The sequence below is a fragment of the Vigna angularis genome, chromosome 5 (genome assembly GCF_016808095.1).
Source record: "Vigna angularis cultivar LongXiaoDou No.4 chromosome 5, ASM1680809v1, whole genome shotgun sequence".
In the NCBI taxonomy this organism is placed as follows: Eukaryota; Viridiplantae; Streptophyta; class Magnoliopsida; order Fabales; family Fabaceae; genus Vigna; species Vigna angularis.
Window position 1 is genome coordinate 67,136 of NC_068974.1, and position 22,910 is coordinate 90,045.

The window sequence follows — 22,910 nt, forward strand, 5'->3', positions numbered from 1 at the left end:
AATTATCTGTCACATCACCATTAAATACGCACGTGTAAAACCCTCTATAATTAGCAATAATAATTCTGTGTAAAACCCACTCGCAACTCTGATTTCATCTCTGTTGTGCACGGAAAGCTGAGCCAAAAATCATTTCTCTGAAAATATTAAAAACGCACCAATCTTTGCATGCAAGCACGCCACGTGTCGCGGGAGAAGCTTCCAAAGCAGGGTTTGGTGTGCAGGTGGCAGGCTGGGAGACGCTCGTCCGTTTTGACGTGGAAATCCACAAAATCTGAGTTTTGAGAAACTCTCTCTCTCACTTGCACGCACACTTCGTCTTCCCCAGAACCTAAAACCTCCATTTTTCTCCAACTTCTCTCTAAGAACCTTCATCTTCTCTCTACCATTACTCATTTCTTTCAACTCCAATCAACTTTCTGAAACCGTAGGAACGTTCACGGCGTCGTGAGCTTTCACTGGAACCGAACATATTAGAATTCTGCATCCGGTAAGCTTTCAAACCCTAGAAACCCTTTTCTGAGTTGCATGCGAACTTGATGCAGCTGCATGTTAGAATATACACTAAGTTCTCCTTCGTTCTTTTTGGTTAGAGTTAGTGAAACACTTGAGAATCACGTTGCGGGTAGGAAATTTTGTTTGGACAAGTTAACAAACGTTCGCGTAGGGAGTTCACTGCTAGACCAGGTAAGGGAAGCTTATATGTTTAATTTATACTGTATGTTATATGTTCTGATTTGCATGTATGATAAATCTGAAGTTTGAGCTGTTATGGAAGATTACTGATATCTGATATGATTTCTGGTTTTGGTTGATCTGTCATGAACAAGCACTGTTTGTATGTATTATATATGTGTTGATTTTGATTGAAATGCATGTTGATTTGGTTACGTATGAATGGAGTATGGTTATTGTATAGTTGGAATGATTAAAATGTTGAGATCTATATGATGATGATATTTAAGGTGAATTAAATCTGGAATGAAAGTTATAAAGTTTATAAATTTGAAATCTGGAAAATTCTGTTAAGGTTGAAAAATCTGAAACTTTAAATCTTCCCTTTGATAAATGACGCTCGTCATCGTACGGTCATAGACCGCTCGGTTTTCCTTAAAATAACTAGAATGGGATTCCTTCATTTGGAAAGAATTCTGCTCGTGAACGAGCGTCCCCAATTGAATGTCTGAGCGTTCGTGCAGCTTAGATGTTTATAAATATTTGAAACTTTATAAATAAGTAACGCTCGGTCTTATACTGAGCGTTCGTCCTAAAGAGCGCTCTATTCCATATTGAGCGTTCGTCCTAAAGAGCGCTCGGTTCCATATTGAGCGTTCGTCCTAAAGAGCGCTCGGCCTTTTGCCAAGCGTTCGTCATGATTTGTGCTCGGTCATATACCGAGCGTTCGCTTTAATAAAGAGTTCGGTCTTAAACCGAACGTTCGTCATTTTCTTTAATTCCTTACCAAACGTAAATATCGTTCGTCCAAACATTTGAAAATTTTATATTTTGCGCGTCCGGTCTTTGACTGGTAGCCTGTTCCTTCCGAATACAAAGTTCCTTATATATTCAAGTATTCTCTTTAATGTCTATTCATCTAAATTGAGATAATCTGACTTCTTAGTATTTAAAAATATTCTGGAGTTGATCTTTTGATTCTGAAGTCTTTGAGATTTTAAGAAGTTCTTTTAAATCCGGTTTTAACGTACGTCCTCTTCCTTCAGAAAGTTGAACGTCCGTCTTTTTCAGAGAGTGGAACAAAGAATGGAAATATTATAAACATGAAATGTCAATGTGTTCGAATACTGTATTAACTGATTATACGATTGTGGAAATTTGAACGAGCGTTCCAAGGAGGAACGTCTCAGATGTGTTAAATGTGAAATTTGGTAAAGTATGAACCTGGATAAGTTAAGCCTCGCGGTCCATCCTGATATTCCGTGATACGCCTCTTCAAGTAGAAGGGGGTATTCATGCGTGGGAATGGAAGGAGGCCCTAGTCCTCTTGAGTACTTTGGACAGATAGGGTTAACCTCGAGTGGCAGCTGTGAGATTAGATCAGTTACTACACCACTCGGGTGCAAGGACGCTTGTAACTACATGGTTCATACAGTCCGGACGGTCTGTCTTATATACGTATTTCTATGATTGTTATTTGATAAGTTACATGTCGTATGTGTGAATTGAAATGTAAATGTATGTGTTGATTGTATAAATTAAATATTATAAGCTTACCCTTGCATTTCCATTGTGTTGTCTACTGTCCATGTACTTTCGTCTTGTCAAAATGCAATGATCATCCGTCGTGGGTGTGAGCAGATGGTGGTGCATCCCTTGAACAAATGCTGGAAGAAGAAAATTTGGATGAAGCTAATCTGGTGGAAGTTGAAGTAAAGGCAGAGCCTTAGAGTGCTCGTTAGATCAGGACTGTAAATGTTAGTGTAGTTTGAACGTTCGGCCAAGTATTTTGTTAGGCCGTTCGTCTTAATCTTATATTCCTCTATTTTGACGTACGTTGTTTTATATATCAAAGAACGTTCGTTCCAGGTTTTCCCTTGTATGCGTTATGCGCGTTCTTTTGTACTGATGCCGTTCGGCTTTTAATCCTGATTTAATGCAAAGACTGTTTATGTTACTGTTAATTGTAATTAATTCTGAATTATGGTAACTACTGTATTTTGGGATGTTACAGCACGCCACGTCACTATGCCTGGTAATTAAAACGCACCAAACGTTGCATGCACGGGCACCATGTGTCGAGTTGGAAACTTCTGAAATCAGAAGTGGGAGTGCAGGTGTCAGCACACGAGACGCTCGTTCGTCTGGAATTGGAAGGAACAAAAATGATTTTTCGAAAACCCTTCCACTCACCTGCACCACTCATCTTCTTCCTCAGAGCCCTTTCATTTTCTCCCGCTTCTCTCTAGAACCCCCCAAACTTCTCTCTACTGTAACTCACCAAGTTTTTCCTCCGATCAACTTGCAGCACCGTAGGAACGTTCGCTCAGCTGTAAGCTACCAACTGGACCGAACAGTTTCAAAGACTGAAACTGGTAAGTCCCCTTTAGTAGTTCGTTCTAGGGTTTCTTGAGAAACTACGTTTTGACTGCATGCAAGAGTGTAGTCTAAGTTCTTTGATTTTATTGTGGCTAGATTTGTTTTGGAAGAGTAAAGTGATATTGAGGATAGCAAAACGTTAGTTGGACGAAGCCACCAATCTTGCACTTAGGATAAAGTTGCTTACAAATCCGGGTAAGGGAAGCTTATAAATTTAATTTATACTTGTCTGATTATATGAAGGCATGATATGGGTCGTCTGTATGAAATATATGTATATGTGCTAATTTGGATCTGCATGAACGAACCCTGTTGTGCTGTATGAATATGATTTCTGTTGGTTGAAATGCATGTTGAATTGGATACGTATGAAAGATGGATGAGTAGTATATAGTTGGATTTGATGATATGAATTAATGTTATAAAGTATGAAAATTAATGTGGATATGAATTTATAGAATTTGAATCGTATGAATAATGTCAAAGTTAAGATAGTTGAAAATCTGGATCTGATAAATTCTCTATGATAAATTACGATCGTTATCGAATGGTCTTATACCGTTCGGTTTCCCTGAAAAGACTTAGAGTTGAATTCTTTCATTTGGGAAGAGTTCGGTTTGAGAACGAGCGTCTTCATTTGAATTACTATGTTTGAGCGTTCGGCTCAACATAGAGTTGTCGTACGCCTTAAATTTAATAATATTGAATTAAGTAACGTTCGGTCTTATACCGAACGTTCGTCCTAAATATCGTTCGGTCTTATACCGAACGTTCGTCCTAAATATCGTTCGGTCTTATACCGAACGTTCGTCCTAAATATCGTTCAGTCTTACACCGAACGTTCGTCATAGAGAGCGCTCGGTCTTACACCAAGCGTTCGTCATAATTGATGCTCGGTCATCTACCTAGCGCTCGTCATAATCGGTGCTCGGTCACATACCAAGCGCTCGTATTATTGAATAAACCCTTGGATAAACTAGCGTTCGTTCAATTTCTAAAATATTCATCTTCTTTACGTTCGTTCAATTTCTGGCATCGGTTTCCGTATGCAAACTTCTTCAAAGATAATTCTAAGTATTTTTGACCCTCCGTTTTACATTAGATCTGGTCCAAGTCTTTATCACGAAATTTTTCTAAGTATCAGTACACCTTCAATTGAGTCAGTTCATTTAACGGACCAACCAGATGGTCACGTTCGTCCATCCAGTACTTTATTTGGACGTTCGTCCTAATTCTTCAAAGGACTGAACGTTCGTCCTTTTGTACTCTTAAAGTTAAAGATGAGAATGAAGATAAATTATAATAAATTACAGTGCGAACACTATATTGAATGATTTTATGATGATGTCTTTTGGACGAGCGTTCCAAGGAGGAACGTCTCAGATATGTTAAATATTAAATTTGGTAAAGTATGACTGTGGATAAGTTAAGACTCGCTGTCCATCCTGATGTTCCGTGATACTCTTCTTCACGTAGAAGAGGGTAGTTCATGTGTGGGAACGGCAGGAGGTCCTTAGTCCATAAGTTAACATGGGCGACGTAAGAACGGACTAACCTCGAGTGGCATCTGTTGAGTGTATCAGTTACCACACCACTTGGGTGCAAGGACGCTTGTAACTACACAGATCATACAGTCTGGACGGTCGTCTTACTTATATATATATATATATATATATATATATATATATATATATATATATATATGTGTGTGTGTGTGTGTGTGTGTAGATGTTACATGATGTTATATGACGAACTATATGATTGTGTGGAATGATATGTTTATTGTATGTGTTGATGTATAACTTAAATTATATAAGCTTACCCTTTCGTTTTCCTTGTGTTGTCCACTGTTGTACGTTCGTCCTGTCATTGCAATGATCATCCGTGTGGATGTGAGCAGATGGTGGTGCGTCTCTTGAAGAAATGCTGGAAGAAGAAAATTTGGAAGATGCAAATCTGGTTGAAGTGGAGGTTAAAGCCGAGCCTTAGAACGCTCGTTAGATTAGGGATGTAAATGTTAGCTTAGTTTGGACGTTCGATTAAATATTTTGTGAAACCGTTCGTCCTAGTTATCCCTGATTCTGTTTTGGCGTACGTTATTTTTGTATCTAAGCCGTTCGGCTTTTGAACCTTGATCTATTAATGTAAAGACTGCATTGGTTTTACTGTTAAATGTAATTAATTCTGATTTATGGTAATTACTGTATTTTGGGATGTTACATTTGTTGTATTTTATTTTCATCATGAGTGTAAAATAAAATAAAATAAAAAAATAAAATAATAAATAATAAATAAAAAAATACAAATAAAAGAAAAAAAGAGCGTTCGGCCTTTTGCTGTAGCTGTACCACTGAGCCGTTCGTCCTCTACCCAGCGTGACCGTTCGCCCTCTACCCAACATCGAGACCGTCCTCTATCCTTCGAGCCGTCCGTCCAACATCGAGACCGTTCGTCCCCTACCATGAGCTTCTCTTCTCCATATCTTTCTGACGTTCGGCTCCATCCACCTGCATGCAACCGTTCGTACTTTATTGAACAAAATCAGAGACGTTCGGCTATTCGGCCACTACCGCTCGGCCATGCAGGGTCTCACGTGTCCACACTTTCAGCCTCACGGACGTTCGACCTCTTTTAAGTTCGGCCGCTCGCCTCAAAGAATTCGTCCTCAGTCGTTTGGTCATTTGGTCTCATTGACGTTCGGCCATTCTCAGCCTCTAGCGTTCCATCATTCGACCTTTCAGCCTATCAGGTTTACTGTTCATAATTGTTAGCGTTCAATCTCATTGAGATTTGATCTATGAACGTTCGTCCCAATTGTAACAGGTTTAATAATGTTTGATCATAGATTCTCAGGTGCGAGCGTTCGGTCTTGATGTACTAGTGCTGACTAGCGTTCGGTTTTGAGCGTTCGGCCAAGTACCGTTTCATCTCACAGTGGTCGGCCCAATAGTGTTGAATACAGTGTGGTGATTCGGTTTGAGCGTTCCTCCTAGTAGTGCATGATCTTCTGCCGTTCGTCGAAATAGAATTCAACCAAGTGCTTTTTTAGCAAATAGCGTTCGGTCATGTTAGTTGAACGTTCGGTCTTGATGTTTTCTCTCAATTGAACGTTCGGTCTTGATATTTTTTTCTGTGTCCATAGTTAACGGCCGTTCTAGATTATGTTTATAATTTGGTGTTTTTGAGGCGTTCGTCCAAGCAATGGGGCGTTCGTCTTTTATGTCGTTTTAATAAAAAATATAATAATAAAAATAAAAAAAAATAAAAGAAATAAAAACAAAAATCCCGGGGACGTGTCGCTGGTTTCCTGGAAAGTTGTCTAAAAAACAAACGAAAAAAAGAGACAAGAATCCCAGATTAAGGAATGTGTTTCAGGGATGTGTCTGAGCTCCTGGGAAGCTGCAGTAGGATTTGTGTTCTTTAAATCTGATTCATCACTAACTGAAGGGGGATCTCCAACACCTCTACCTTCAACCATAATCCAGTCTCGACTCCCCTCACCCCATGACCATCATCATTCACACAGCCTGTCAGACCTTGGAAATTGGGCACCGAACCCCACACTGTTAACTTTAATTATTAAACCCAAAACCCTCTGTCAGAGTAATTAAAACGCACCCAAACCCCTCTACGCTAACGCCAGGTGTCGAGAATGGAAGATTCAAAAATCAGTGAGTGGGATGCAGGTGTCAACAGGAGAACGGACGTTGGTTTTTAAACAAAACTGATTTTCTGAAATCCGCGTCACTCTCTGCATGCACTCATCTTCTTCAAAAAACCCTGATCTTTCGAATTCTCCTTCTTCTCTCTAGAACATTTCCATCTTCTCTCTACTGTAACTCACCACTCTCTTCTCCGATTCACATTCAAAAACTGTAGGAGCATTCTCTGAGTTGTGAGCTTCAATCTGAACCGAATAGATCCAAGTTTTGAAACCGGTAAGTCTCTCGACTCTAGACGCTCGTTTCTGAGTTACATGCAAACCAAGATTCAGCTGCATGCAAGGGTATAAGCTAAATTCTTCTGCGTTTTCTTTTGGTTAGACTTAGTTGGAGAACTTAAGAAAATCGTTGAGGGTAGAAAGCCATAGTTGGACGAGACAAAATCATAATCTTACGACGTTCACCACTGATCCAGGTAAGGGAAGCTTATTTAATTTAATTGATACTTATATGTTGTATGAGCGTCCGTTATTAACTGAATGTATGAAGTATATGTTGAGTGAATATGTATGATGATGGTTGATATGTATGAATGTGAATATGGATAATTATTGTGGAGTATGAATTGTTAATATGAATCCTATAAAGTATATGAATTGATAATTGATATAAAATTATAAGATATGAAATGTGTGATAAATGTTGAGTTAGAATAGATGAAAAATCTGAATATGACATTGCTTACCTTGATAATGTACGCTCGTCATCGAACGGTCTTATACCGTTCGGTTTTCTAGTAAACGGTTTAAAATGGAATTCTTTCATTCGGAAAGAACTCTGGTCGAGAACGAGCGTCCTCCTGTAAAATGCTATGTTTGAGCGTTCGGTTCAGCCTAGCGATATCCGAGTCTCTGAAATAAAATAATAATATTTATACCCTCGTACTTTAAAATGAGTATCGCTCAGTCTTACACCTAGCGTTCGTCCTAAGTAGTGTTCCGTCTTATACCGAACGCTCGTCCTTACCTTTGATTACCAAACGGGCATAAATAGCGTTCGTCCAAATATTTAAGTAAATGTGTATTATCGCGTTCGGTCATTGACTGGCAGTCGATCTCTTTAAATGAATTGTCCTCAGTATAGTTAATTACTCGTCTGGTTGTATCTTTATCCATTTGGATTCGGCCTAGAGCCTTTGTACTTAAATTATTCTGAATATTGATTGTATCCTTCTAGAGTCAGTTCATTCAACTGATTCGAGTAGCAATGATGTTCGTCAAATAATCATATGTCGACTTATTCTGATTGGCAACGAGTCTTTCTAGGTCTCGTCTTTAACGTTCGTCCTCGTCCTTCAGAGGGCTGAACGTTCGTTAATTTAGGTATTGGAAACTAAAGATGAAAATGAGAATAAAGTACAAGATTTTAAAGGATGAACATGATATGGAATGATTATACTATTATGGATTTTGGACGAGCGTTCCAGGGAGGAACGACTCATATATATTGAATTTTGGATTTGGTAAAGTATGACTGTGGTTATGCTAATGCTGGCAGTCCATCCTGATGTTCCGTGAGTACTCATCCTCACATAGAGGGGGTAGGTCATGTGTGGGAACGGCAGGAGGTCCTAGTCCTTAGGGGTACTTTGGATAGGGCTAACCTCGAGTGGCAGCTGTTGAGTGTATCCTAGTTACTACATCACTCGGGTGCAAGGACGCCTGTAGCTACACAGATTCATACAGTCCGGACGGTTTGTCTAGTAATATATATTTCTTATGATGTTATATGTTAAGTTATATGTTGTGTGGATTGAAATGTTTAATTTATATGTTGATGTATGAATTAAATTACATAAGCTTACCCTTCGTTTTTCCTTGTGTTGTCTGTTGTCTATGTACGTTCGTCCTGTCGTTGCAATGATCATCCGTGTGGATGTGAGCAGAAGGCGAGGCTACTTTGGAGGACATTATTGAAGAAGAAAACCTGGTTGAGGTGGAAGTTAAAGCAGAGCCTTAGAACGCCTGTTCATATTAGAGATTAGATGTTAGCTTTTAGTTTTGACGTTCGGTTATTTAATTTTGTAAAACCATTCGTCCCAAACTCCTTGTAGTTCTGAATTGCTGTATGGAATTCTGTATTTAAGCCTTTTGGGTTTTGAACCTTAATTTTAGTGTAAGACTGCATTGTTTAACTGTTTAACGTAATTAAATTCTATTATATGGTGATTACTGTATTTTGGGATGTTACACGGCCAAACACCCATCCTCCATATTCACACACTTCCTCACACTACCTTCTTTTTCTTCCTTAGATCTAATCTTATCAGGATTTTGAATTGTAAGACCCTGGAAAATAACGTACGTTCGCTGGAGTACGCGTGGCAGCCGGAGAACGAGACACCTCAACAACGCACGTGGCGATCGTAGAGCGAGACACTTCACCAACGGATGCCAGGTGTCACGCTGCATGGAGTCTGGAGTGACGAGCGCAGTGCAGTCCGCGTGTCACTCGGAGAGCGCAACATTTCATTAACGAACGCCAGGTGTCATGCCGAGGGGAGTTGCGAATCGATAGTGGAAAGCAGGTGTCGGCTGAAGAGGGGACGTTCATTTTGGGTGTAAAGCAAAACTTAGATTTTCAGAAAATTTACCTACTTTCTCTGCATGCAACTTCTTTTCTCGTTTTTGAAGAACCTCATTCTCTCCTCCTTCTCTCAACCTTCTCTTCATCTTTTCTCTGAGAAAACACCCACTTTCTCTCCTCTTATCATTATTCCGCCACCGTAGAAGTGATTCCGGCGTCAAGAGCTTCCGGCTAAACTGTTCGGTTTGTGAAGCTGAGCTGGTAAGTCTTTCCTTGCTCTCTGTCGTTCGTTTTCAAGCATGCAACTCAGTTTTGAGTTCGGGTGTTGGTTACCATTTGTAAAATGAGTAGTTCTGGTAGTGTCGGGTTATCACTTGTGTAGTTGGTTTAACGAGCGGAGGATCTGTAGTGGAGAAGTTGTGTTTCTACGTTTGAGAACGTTTGGTCATTCTAGAGGTAAGGAAAGCTTATTTGATTTAATTCGTATGTTGTGTTTTGTATGAACGTTCGTTATTTGACTGCATGAGTATAATGCATGATGTTGATGTGATTGAATTGCATGAACATTTGCTGAATTGGTTGGATATGAAAATTTATGATGGTGCTATGTTATGATACATAAAATGTATGAGATTTCAGTGATTTGATGATATAAGATATGAATTATTTGAATATGGTATGATGGAAGATGGGTGAGACTATATGTTAAAATTGAAATTTGATAATATTGACTATGATAAGAAATTTCCCTTATGATTATGTACGTACGTTACTAGACGGTCTTTGACCGTTCAGTTTTCCAGTGAAAATGATTTGGTAAAGGGATTCTTTCATTCGGAAAGAATCCTAGTTGAGGACGAACACCCTCTTGTATTAGTGTTACGTTTGAGCGTTCGGCCGAACGTAGATGCCCCGAGTGTTATGTGAGGAGTTGAGAAGCTTATAACTATACCTTTGGACACTTAGTCATTTCTAAATTCTATCTTCACCATCTCGTATTACCTTTATTTCTATTTCTATTATAAGTACAAATCTGCGATGGGTCTCGACCCAAAGCGTTCGTTATGAGTGGCGCTCGGTCTTATACCGAACGCTCGCCCTAGTATTAAATTACCAAACGGGTGGAAATAAGCGTTCGTCCAAATTTCAGTAATTCCGTGTACCGCGTTCGATCATTGACTGGCAGTCGACTTTTATAATTAAATTATTCTCGGTATGGTCATCTAAACGTCTTGAGGGTCTTTATCTATTTTGGATTCGGCCTAGAGCCTTCCTACTTAAATTATTCTTTGAGTAAATGATTTGATCTTCCTAGAGTCAGTTCATTCAACTGATTCGAGTAGAAAATGACGTTCGGTAAATCTGATGTGTCGGTTTTATTTAGTTCTGAAACGAGAATCTCTCGGTTAGTTCTTCACGTTCATCCTCGTTATGAAGAGGGCTAAACGCTCGTTATTTTACGTAATGGTAATGAAAGATGAAATTGAGGTTAAAGTGAAGAATGATAATGAACGAACAGTATATGAGATGAAATAATGATTGTGGATTTTGAACGAGCGTTCCTAGGAGGAACGACTCATGTATGGAATATTCGAAATTGGTAAAGTATGACTGTGGTTATGCTAATGCTGGCAGTTCATCCTGATGTTCCGTGAGTACTCGTCCTCACGTAGAGGGGGTAGGTCATGTGTGGGAATGGCAGGAGGTCCTAATCCTTAGGGGTACTTTGGATAGGGCTAACCTCGGGTGGCAGCTGATGAGATTATTACAGTTACTACATCACCCGGGTGCAAGAACGCCTGTAGCTACGCAGATTCATACAGTCCGGACGGTCTGTCTAATGAGAGTTTTTGAATGATTATATATGTTGAAATATTCTTGTATGATTGGAATGTTTGATTTAAGTGTTGATGTATGAATTAAATTACATAAGCTTACCCTGTGTTTTTCCTTGTGTTGTCTCCTCCTTGTACGTCTGTCCTGTCATTGCAATGATCATCCGTGTGGATATGAGCAGAAGGAGACGCTTTGTTGGAAGACGTGATTGAAGAGGAGAATCTGGTGGACGTGGAAGTCAAGGCCGAACCTTAGAGCATTCGGTTATTTTAGATGATAACTAGTTAGTTTTGAACGTTCGGTACTTGGTTTGTAAACCGTTCGGTCAGGTTTTATTTACGTTCGGCCTAAATTTTGTAACTCTACTACTAGGACGTTCGTCCTTGAGCGTTCGTTCTTTTAGTTGAAAAACTGTACTGGATTATTATTAATGAGATTATTCTAATATATAGTTTATGGCTGTATTTTTGGGATGTCACATGGCACATCCGTTTAACTAAATATAAAAAGTATTAAATTAATAAATAAAAAACTAAAAAAAATTTGAATTGATGTAGCCATCTCTGTTAATTGATGTGACATATTCGTAGGGATGTAAGATATTTTAAAATATAAAAGATAATTTTGGAACTTTGAATGGTGGTGCATAGTAATGTGAGGTGGTTATTTTTAGGTTTAATGTCTCAATAGGTCCCTATTTTCTCCCAAATTTGAAATAGGTCCCTGTTTTATTTGAAGTCTTAATTAGATCCTTATTTTTGTTAATTTGATGCAAATAAATCCTTTCCGTCAATTTCAGAAAACGACGTTAAGGAGTGCGTGACGTGGCGTGTGTGAATGAATTTTTTAATATTAAGATATTTTTAATGAAGTAATTATAGTATAATCCATGCTAAAATTAATGAAATAGAGGGCAAATTTGGAAAAACTTAATGTTTTGTTTGCTGAAACATCTCTGGAAGGGAGAAATCAAAATCAAGTTGGGGATTTTTCTATTCTAGGGCTCGTGTCGTCTCAGAGTTGGGAAAGAGTGGATACTGTTCGAGTGGATGCGCGAGGGAGAATCAAATGCAGAATTCACGTTCAACATGTTCTTCGACTTCCAATGGCTGGCGGAATGGAGAGGCGAAGGTCGTTTTTCGTGGTGCGTCACCCCTTTGTCTGTGTGGAGAGAAAACAGTGGTGAGAACAGCTGGAACGGCTAAGAACAGAGGGAAACAATTTTGGGGGTGCCCTAAGTATAAGGTAACTGAAACGTGGATGAGTTGTTTGTTTTACTTCAAAGTCCTATTCATTGGGTTTTAATTTTTTTTTACAGAACGGGCATGAAAACGGTGGTTGCAATTTCTTCAAATGGTGTTGTGATGATGGTAATGAAAGATGTTATATGAATCTGAAGTGGGAAGGAAAGCATGAGTGTTTGTCAAAGACAGAAGAAATGGGTGGGGTAGCAAATATGGTGATTGATTTGAAAAATTCTGTGAAGGTTGTGGAAAAATGGATGAAGTTGTTGATAGGGGCTGTTTGTTGTTGCTATGTGGTTAATATTATTGTAATTTCAATATGGATGACAAATCCATAATGTATTCTGCATTTTCTTTGTCATAGGATGCAGTAGGTGATGAAAATGAGATGAACAATGTATTGAACTAGCAAAAATGAATGAAATCATGTTCTATTTTCGTTTTTCTTGTTATTGGAATACGAACCTAGAACCAGTGAGAAAGGGGGAAGAAGATAAATGGCAGAGAGAAGAGGTTGGACCGAGACATATAAGTGGACAAAATTAACTTGGAACGTTCGGTTATTGCCTCGGTTCATAGCAGAAGCGAAACCGAACGGTCTTATTGGCTTTGTCCCAGACGACCGAGGCATATTAATGGACAAAATTAACTTGGAACGTTCGGTTACTGCCTCGGTTCATAGCAGAAGTGAAACCGAACGTTAGTGTCAGAGAGGCCGTTCAGTCTCTTTAGTCACAGTCACAGCGCACAACCGAGGTCGTTCGGTCAACCTATGTGAAACCGAGGTCACAGTCACAATCACATTGACGTTTCAGACTGCATCATTGACGAACAGTTGCGACAGTCGTTAGTGTATGTGAAACCTTGATTTTGGTACCATCCAGTACTGTAGGTGTTCGACATAGTACTCTATTTGTTCGATCAATATTCAAAACGTTCGTCCTAATGGTGTTCGGTTTAATAGTGTTTGATCTTGAGTGTTCGGTCTTGGTGTACTACTGATCTTAAGCGTTCGGTATTAATTTGGTATTCTTAGGTTTCAATCTTGAGCGTTCGGTTTTGGTGTATTAGTGATTTAAGCGTTCGTGCTTAATTTGGTATTCTCAGATAGTGATCCTGAGCGTTCGGTAAATCTTTAGTGTTCGGTCTTGAATTGGTATTCTAAGGATTCAATCTTGAGCGTTCGGTCGTGGTGAATTAGTGATTGTAGGCGTTCGTCCTTAATTTGGGATTCTCAGGTTTGAATCTTAGTCGTTTGGTCTGGGTGAATTAGTGATTGTGAGTGTTCGGTCTTAATTTGGATTCTTAGGTTTGGATCATAAGCGTTCGGTCTTCGGAATTAGTGATTGTGAGCGTTCGGCCTTCATTTGATATTCTAAGGTCATTCGGTCTGTTCAGTGTGTACGTTAGTGGCAAAGAGGTCGTTCGGTCTGTTCAGTTTACGAGTTAAAATACGCTTTTTTACTAGTGCATAAAACTTAAGTGTATCAGCTACATCCAAAAGAGTACATTAAAAAACTACATCCAAAAGCTTCTACGGTGCTATGTGACCGAACGGTAGAGGGAGGACAACCAGACCGAACGGTCGGGAACAGGGAGGTAGTTGGACGAGCGATAGAGGGTGGACCTGCAAAGTGATAAACATTGTGAGTTCGTCATCTACATCACTGGACCTGCAAAGCAAAATCCAGAGAAGAACATAAATGCCAGTCTCTCGCCGAACCTCCGCCATGGCGCAACCATCTCCCTCACGTCTTCATCGTCAACCTGCAAGCAGAAAACCACAAGAGGCGCACCACCAGAAACCAACCCAGAATCTTCTCCACCATCACCAAGCATTATCGTCGCCGCTGTTGAAGCCTAAATCGTCTTGACCACCATCGCACTGCCACTTTCTCCTTCGTCTCCATCAACCCGTGAATAAAAAACACACATAATCCAATTCGCGGTGCAAGCATGAAAGCCTTCTTCCAACTTCCAAAGCTAATTTGTTCCTCACACGAACCCTACCCCTAATTTTTTCCCCAATCTCAATTACATTTGTCAATTATAAGGGTCTGCACTTAAAGTTTTTTATTATTCCTACTTTACCCTTCTAAAAAGCTGATTACACCACTATGCATTCATAATTACTTCATTAAAAATATCTTAGTATTAAAAAATTCATTCACACACGCCACGTCACGCACTCCTTAATGCCGTTTTCTGAAATTAACGGAAAGAATTTATTTGCATCAAATTAACAAAAATAAGGATCTAATTAAGACTTCAAATAAAACAGGGACCTATTTCAAATTTGAGACGAAAATAGGAACCTATTAAGACATTTGAAACGAAAATTGTGAGAACCTGATTAATTAACACTCTCAAATCCACTCTCTGATCACTCTTTTAATGCACCTTGCCACGTCAAAACACACTCACACCACTCTGCATGCGTTTGCCAAGTGTCAAGACTGTAAGTTTGGAATTTGATAGTGGAAAACAAGTGGCATCAGGGGAACGGACGTTCGTCCCGCGTGAGAAGGAGAACAATTCCACTCTCTGCATGCACTGAATGCCATCTGTCACGTTAGAAGCTTCTAAAAAGCTGTAGTGGGAACCAGGTGGCAGTGCGGGAGTGCACGGACGTTTGACGAGGAAGAGAAAATGATTTCTCTGAAAACACTTCACTCCATTCCATGCATTCACCTTCTTCCTCACGAAACCCTGGCCATTTCTTTTCTCCAACTTCTCTCTAAAAACCTTTCATCTTCTCTCTAGGATAACTCACCATCATCTCCTCCGATCTCATTTCAGATACCGTAGACACATTCCCTGCACCGTGAGCGTCATTCTGAACCGAACAAAACTGAGAACGGAACTGGTAAGTTCTCGTCTCTGCACCTTCGTCTATTTAGTTCATGCGAACCAAAATTCTGGTTGCATGCGTGGGTTAGAGGTCTGATATGTTTATGATTTTGGTGTATTAGATTAAGTGGAAGTTGTTGAGTGAATTTCTGGATAGAAAGCCGTGAGAGCACGAGAGAAACCCTAAGCATTTGGAAGTGCACTACTGAACCAGGTAAGGGAAGCTTTAGTAATTTAATTTAATACTTGTTTGATGTGTATGAAATGCATGAAGTATACTGGATGTCTGAAATGTATGAAATATTTGATGTTTGAGTATGCATGAACGAGCATGGTTGTACTGGATGTATATGAATGGTAATGTTTGAACTGCATGTTGAGGTTGAAACGTATGATTTGGAATATGATTGAATTTCTGTATGGTCTGGGATGATAATATGAATTTTGTAATGTATGAGATTTATGGTGGAGAGAAATTATGAGTTATGAATCGTATGAAAACTGTAAAGTTATTGAAAATGAAAAATCTGGAAAATATCATGTTCTCTGCTTGATAAGGTACGCTCGTCATCGAACGGTCTTATACCGTTCGGTTTCCCTGGAAAATAACTTAGAATAAGAATTCTTTCATTTGGAAAGGATCCTGATTTAGAACGAGCGTCCGTTGTGTAAATGGTTAGGTCTGAGCGTTCGGCTCAGCTTAGCGGGTCCAACGATTGAAAATAAATTGAAGTGTATTTAGAACGCTCGGTTTTGTTTACCAGCGTTCGTCATAGGTAGCGCTTAGTATTACACTGAGCGTTCGTCCAAATGAACTCTCGATCTTAGGTTGAGCGTTCGTCCTGATTAGCGTTCGGTTTGATACCGAACGTTCGTTCTAAATGAGCGTTCGTTCGATTTAGTGCTCGGTCATTTACCTAGCGTTCGTCCTAAGCAGTGTTCGGCTTTATAACTGAACGCTCGTCCGTATCATGGATTTCTGAGCGAACGTATATAGCGTTCGTCCAAATTATGAGTTAACGTTCGGTCATTGACTGGCGGTGTTGTCCTCTGAATTAATTATACTTTGGTTATTTATCTAAGTTATTTGGTAAGGTATTTATCCTTTGGATTCAACCTAAATTCATTGTACTCAAATTTTTCTAAGTATTATTCAGATCTTCTAAAATCAGTCCATTCAAATTATCTAAGTGTTGAACGTCCGTCAGTGGATAATGGTTCGTTTCTTTTGTTCAGAAACGAGTATGAGGTGTACTGTAATACGTTCGTCCCTATCTATCAAGTGATAAACGTTCGTTAATTTAAGAGAGTGGAACACAGAATGAGAATGTGAATAATAGAGCTGGTTAATGTATGTGAATGGGAGTTTGAATGAATTATTGAAAGTGGAATTTGAACGAGCGTTTCAAGGAGGAACGTCTCTATGATTTGAATATGAAAGATGTATAGTATGACCATGGTAAAATCGCTGATGGCTGTTCATCCTGATATTCCGTGAGTGCTCATCCTCATGTAGAGGGGAGTAGGTCATGCGTGGGAATGGCAGAAGACTCTAGTCCTATTGAGTACTTTGGACTGATAGGGTTAACCTCGGGTGGCAGCTGATGGATGGTTCCAGTTACTACACCACCCGGGTGCACGAACGCCTGCGATTACATGGATTCATACAGTCCGGACGGTCGTCAATTATGAGAGTGAATGGGTTATTATATGCTTGGAGATATATATATTATTGTATGAATTGTATGATTTATTGCATATGTTAAATGATGTTGATTGTATGAATTAAATTACCTAAGCTTACCCTTGCAATTCCTTGTGTTGTCTACTGTTATGTATGTCCGTCTTGTCAATGCAATGATCATCCGTTGTGGATGTGAGCAGATGGAGAGGCGCCACTTGAAGATATGCTGGAAGAAGAAAATTTGGAGGATGCCAATCTGGTTGAGGTCGAGGTCAAAGCTGAGCAGTAGAGCGCTCGCTCCTGAGTAGTAGTTAGTGTTTAAGATTATATTTTTGGGACGTTCGGTTGTGTAGTTTTGTAAAACCGTTCGTCCAGAACTTGATGTTATGTAGATAGAATTCTGAACCCTGCAAGCTGTTGTTGCGTTCGGTTTTTATTTGCTGCTGTACTTTAAGACTGCACTGCAATTTCTGTAAATGTGATTAGTTCTAATTAATGGTTATTACTATTTATTGGGATGTTACATTTATTGGTATCAGAGCAGTTTTGTTCTTTTAAGGACATGTAGGGTTATGAGTACACTATGTTTTCGTTGTGTGCTTGTCATGTGTTTAATGAGTTATTGAATTATTTAACTCTTGAACAATTCTAACGCTCGTTTTCTGATGAACCAGAGAACGAATGGCTCCTAGACTTCCTCCCCCACCTCAGCCTAACGAGCCTGACGCCCCCAACAATGCTAGAATGTTGGAGGCAGTCATTGAGAGACTGCAACAGCAGAACACCACCCTGATGGAGCAGAACGCAGCTGCTTTACAAAGCTTAGAGGCCGCGCGCGCAAATTCTGAGGCCACACAACGCCAATTAATGGAGATTATTGCAGCTACAAGAGGCACACCAGGAGCCTCTTCTTCCAACACTGCGCACCATGCAGAATGGAGTTTGGAAAGCTTCTTGCAACACCACCCTGCCAAGTTCAATGGAAAGGGGCTTCCGGATGAAGCAGATCAGTGGCTTAGAGATATGGAAAGGATCTATGATGCCAAAAGATGTCCAGATGACAACCGTTTGGCATTCACGGAGTATTTGTTGACGGGAGAAGCTAGCCATTGGTGGTCAAGTATGAAGATGTTGTTGACCGAAGCCCAAAGTCCAATTTCCTGGGAGGTTTTCAGGGCTAAGTTTTATGAAGAGTATTTCCCGGATAGTGTGCGGTTTGCAAAGGAGGTGGAGTTCCTCCAATTGATTCAGGGTAGTATGTCCGTCTCGGAATACACCAATAAATTCAAGCACCTTGTCCGTTTTAATACCATGGCTACAAGTGAAGAATGGCAATGCCGGAAGTTCGAGAATGGATTGAGAAGCGACTTGAAAGTGTTGATATCCAGTTTGTGTATTAGATCCTTTCCTGCTATGGTTGAGAGAGCAAAGGTACTGGAGAAGAACGTTGCTGAGGCCGAGCAACAGAAGAAACAACAAGTTAGTAGGGGGCCAGTTTTAGCCAGAAATACAACGAACGTGAGAAGGTCCCCATACGTTCGTCCAACTCAATTCCCTAGCGGATCACAAGCAGTGGTCACTGTTGGCCAGTCTGGACAGCCAAGGAGCTTGACGTGTTATCAGTGTGGAGGACCACACTATCGATGGGCTTGTCCTCAAGTCTCTGGAGGAAAATATTGCAACAAGTGTAATAGGAGCGGACACTCAGATCAAGAGTGCAATATGGGAGGACGTGCGGCAATGAGGCCGCCGAACGCTGGAAGAGGCCAACAAGGGAGAGGTGGACGTGCGCAAGCAACAGGAAGAGTGTATGCAATCACTGGTGCTGAAGCTGCTCGTTCAGGTACACTCATCACCAGCACTTGCATGTTATATGGGAAGCCTTGCTGTGTATTGTATGATTCGGGGGCAACTCATTCCTTCATCTCGAAGGCGTGCGTTGAGAAGCTGGGGCTAGTGGAGAGTGAATTACAGTTCGACTTGGTGGTGTCAACCCCAGCGGCTGGTGGGATTAAGACATCTACAGTTTGTGTAAGATGTCCTATAGAAGTTGAGGGGCGTAGATATAAGGTCAACCTCATTTGCTTACCCCTTCAAGACTTAGAAGTAATTTTGGGAATGGATTGGTTGGCTACCAATCGGATCCTCATTGATTGTGGGAAGAAGGAGTTAGTCTTTCCAGATGAAGAAGAGGAAGAATTGTCGATCACTCTCGGTCAGCTGAAGGAGGACATCATGGAAGGAGCAAGTTGTTTCCTTATCATGACGTATGAAGGCAACGAGGTAGAGCGTTCGTCCAATGTTGAGAGTAGTAGAGGACGAACGGTAGTGGATGAATTCCCGGACGTCTTTCCGGATGAAGTCCCTGGTCTACCTCCCGTTCGCGAGGTTGAGTTCACGATCGACCTGGTGACAACTGCTGCACCCATCTCGGTTCAACCTTATAGAATGGCACCAGCCGAGTTGGTCGAGCTTAAGAAGCAAATTGAAGAGTTGTTGGATAAGAAGTTCATCAGGCCGAGTGCTTCACCATGGGGAGCGCCTGTGTTGTTGGTAAAGAAGAAGGATGGTAGCTCTCGGCTCTGCATTGATTATAGGCAACTTAATAAGCTGACCATCAAGAACAAGTATCCACTGCCGAGGATAGACGATCTACTGGACCAGTTGCAAGGTGCGTGCGTGTTTTCAAAGATTGATCTACGTTCGGGCTATCATCAAATTAGAGTGAAGGAGGGAGATATTCATAAGACTGCCTTTCGGTCTCGATATGGTCATTATGAATACGTGGTGATGCCCTTTGGAGTGACGAACGCACCTGCAATCTTCATGGACTACATGAACAGAATTTTTAGACCGTACCTGGATAAGTTTGTTGTAGTATTCATTGACGACATCCTCATTTACTCCAAGAGCTTTGACGAACATGAAGACCACTTGAGGATTGTCTTGGGCGTGTTGAGGGAAAAAGAGTTGTATGCCAAACGTTCAAAGTGTGAATTCTGGATGAAGGAGATTCAATTTTTGGGGCATGTTGTTTCTGCTGGAGGTATTTCAGTGGATCCAGCCAAGGTGAAAGCAGTGCTGGATTGGGAGAATCCGCGTTCGGTCACAGAGGTTAGAAGCTTTGTGGGACTCGCGGGCTACTATAGGCAATTCATTGAGGGATTCTCTAAGATAGTAGCCCCTCTTACCTATCTCACCAGGAAGGATCAGCCGTTCGCATGGACCGATCGTTGTGAGGAGAGCTTCCAGGAATTGAAGAGGAAGTTAACGAGCGCTCCTGTGTTGATCATTCCAGACACGGCCAAACCTTTTGAAGTGTATTGTGATGCATCGTATCAAGGTTTGGGCTGTGTGCTGATGCAGGAAAGGAAGGTAGTGGCGTACGCTTCAAGGCAGTTGAAAATTCATGAGAAGAATTATCCCACACACGACTTGGAATTGGCAGTAGTCGTGTTTGCATTAAAAATATGGAGACACTGCTTGTATGGAGCAACGTTTCAAGTGTTTAGTGATCACAAGAGTCTCAAGTACCTCTTTGATCAAAAAGAGTTGAATATGAGGCAAAGGAGGTGGCTTGAATTCTTGAAGGATTATGAGTTTGAGCTGTTATATCATCCTGGAAAAGCTAATGTAGTGGCGGACGCATTAAGTAGGAAGGCCGTAAGGGTCTCGGCAATGATGGTGAAGGAGTTGAACTTGGTGGAAAGTTTTAGAGATCTAAGGTTGTAGTTCGACTTAGGAGTGAACGTTATTAGATGCTGTAACCTTAGAATTTCCAGTGATGTGTTTGACCGGATCCGAGTGAAGTAGCGTGAGGATGAAGAATTAGCCAAGATATTGAGGACGCTCGGCACAGATCAGACTAAGGAATTCAATATTGGAACGGACGGCCTATTGCGTTACATGGATAGGACGTGCGTTCCTAACGATGGCGAGCTGAAGCGAATCATCTTGGAAGAAGCACATCACAGTCGTCTTAGCATGCATCCTGGCATGACTAAGATGTATCAAGACCTCCGTTTATCATTCTGGTGGCCGGGAATGAAGAGTGACATTGCACGCTTTGTGTCTTCCTGTTTAACTTGTCAACGTGCAAAGGCCGAACACCAAAGACCAGGAGGGTTACTGCAGCTATTGGAGATTCCAGAATGGAAGTGGGATAGCATCTCCATGGATTTCGTGACCCATCTGCCACGTACGGTCCGAAACCATGATTCAATTTGGGTGATTGTGGATAGATTAACTAAGAGCGCCCACTTCCTGGCCATCAACCTGAAGATGTCAATGACAAACTTGGCCAAATTGTACGTTAAAGAGATCGTTCGCTTGCATGGAGTTCCTTCGAGCATCATTTCAGACCGAGACACGAGATTCACATCTCGTTTTTGGCAATCGTTGCAAGGAGAATTGGGAAGCAAGCTGCAAATGAGTTCTGCCTATCACCCTCAGACGGACGGCCAATCTGAGCGAACAATCCAGACGCTCGAGGACTTATTGAGGACGTGCGTCCTAGATCATATGGGAGTATGGGATGAAGTGCTGCCGCTCGTTGAATTCACGTATAATAACAGCTTTCAATCAAGCATAGGAATGGCACCGTTTGAAGCTCTTTATGGAAGGAAGTGTAGAACTCCTTTGTGTTGGTTCCAAGAAGGCGAGAATGTGTTAACCGGACCTGACTTGATCAAGCAAACAACCGAGAAGGTAAAACTGATCCAAGAACGATTGAAGACGTCTCAAAGCAGACAGAAATCTTATGCTGATAAGAGAAGAAGACCCTTAGAGTTCGCTGCTGGAGATCACGTGTTTCTAAGGCTGAATCCAATCACTGGAGTGGGAAGAGTCCTTCGTCCAAAGAAGCTTTCACCCAAGTTCGTAGGGCCATATCAAATTCTGAAGAAGATTGGATCAGTGGCGTATGAGTTAGCTTTACCACCCCAACTGTCCAACCTCCATCCAGTCTTTCACGTTTCCCAGCTCCGGAAGTATATAGCTGATCCATCACACGTACTGGAGTTGGAAGACGTCCAACTTCGTCCAGACCGAACGTTGGAGATGCAACCAGTTTGCATTGAAGATGTTCGCACCAGACTCTACAAAGGAAAGGACGTTCGACTTGTGAAAGTGGTGTGGGACGCAAAGACTGGTGATTCAACATGGGAGGTTGAAGAAGCTGTGAAGGAATTGTACCCTCACTTATTTCCTGGTAAGCTTTAGAATTTTCGAGGACGAAAATTTTTGTAGTTAGGGGGAATGTGAGAACCTGATTAATTAACACTCTCAAATCCACTCTCTAATCACTCTTTTAATGCACCTTGCCACGTCAAAACACACTCACACCACTCTGCATGCGTTTGCCAAGTGTCAAGACTGTAAGTTTGGAATTTGATAGTGGAAAACAAGTGGCATCAGGGGAACGGACGTTCGTCCCGCGTGAGAAGGAAAACAATTCCACTCTCTGCATGCACTGAATGCCATCTGTCACGTTAGAAGCTTCTAAAAAGCTGTAGTGGGAACCAGGTGGCAGTGCGGGAGTGCACGAACGTTTGACGAGGAAGAGAAAATGATTTCTCTGAAAACACTTCACTCCATTCCATGCATTCACCTTCTTCCTCACGAAACCCTGGCCATTTCTTTTCTCCAACTTCTCTCTAAAAACCTTTCATCTTCTCTCTAGGATAACTCACCATCATCTCCTCCGATCTCATTTCAGATACCGTAGACACATTCCCTGCACCGTGAGCGTCATTCTGAACCGAACAAAACTGAGAACGGAACTGGTAAGTTCTCGTCTCTGCACCTTCGTCTATTTAGTTCATGCGAACCAAAATTCTGGTTGCATACGTGGGTTAGAGGTCTGATATGTTTATGATTTTGGTGTATTAGATTAAGTGGAAGTTGTTGAGTGAATTTCTGGATAGAAAGCCGTGAGAGCACGAGAGAAACCCTAAGCATTTGGAAGTGCACTACTGAACCAGGTAAGGGAAGCTT

The 22,910-nt window shown here is 41.0% G+C and overlaps 1 protein-coding gene and 1 long non-coding RNA gene across 4 annotated transcripts; both read left to right on the plus strand.

Annotated features, from left to right (window-relative positions):
• Positions 1–101: 101 nt before the first annotated feature.
• Positions 102–15,433, plus strand: LOC128196578 (uncharacterized). 3 transcript variants are annotated; one of them, XR_008249026.1, is made up of 4 exons: positions 102–490; positions 594–687; positions 15,182–15,248; positions 15,355–15,433. It is a non-coding gene; the product is annotated as an uncharacterized LOC128196578 (long non-coding RNA). The 3 variants fall into 3 exon arrangements; XR_008249025.1 differs by lacking the exons at positions 15,182–15,248; positions 15,355–15,433 and adding an exon at positions 4,955–5,138; XR_008249027.1 differs by lacking the exons at positions 15,182–15,248; positions 15,355–15,433 and adding an exon at positions 2,317–2,569.
• A 2,164-nt stretch (positions 15,434–17,597) lies between these two features.
• On the plus strand, positions 17,598–20,648 carry LOC128196492 (uncharacterized). Its single transcript, XM_052877552.1, has 3 exons — positions 17,598–18,806; positions 18,849–20,371; positions 20,486–20,648. The coding sequence occupies exons 1-3, from the start codon at positions 17,598–17,600 to the stop codon at positions 20,646–20,648; spliced, it is 2,895 nt and encodes a 964-aa protein (XP_052733512.1).
• The last annotated feature ends 2,262 nt before the right edge of the window (positions 20,649–22,910 follow it).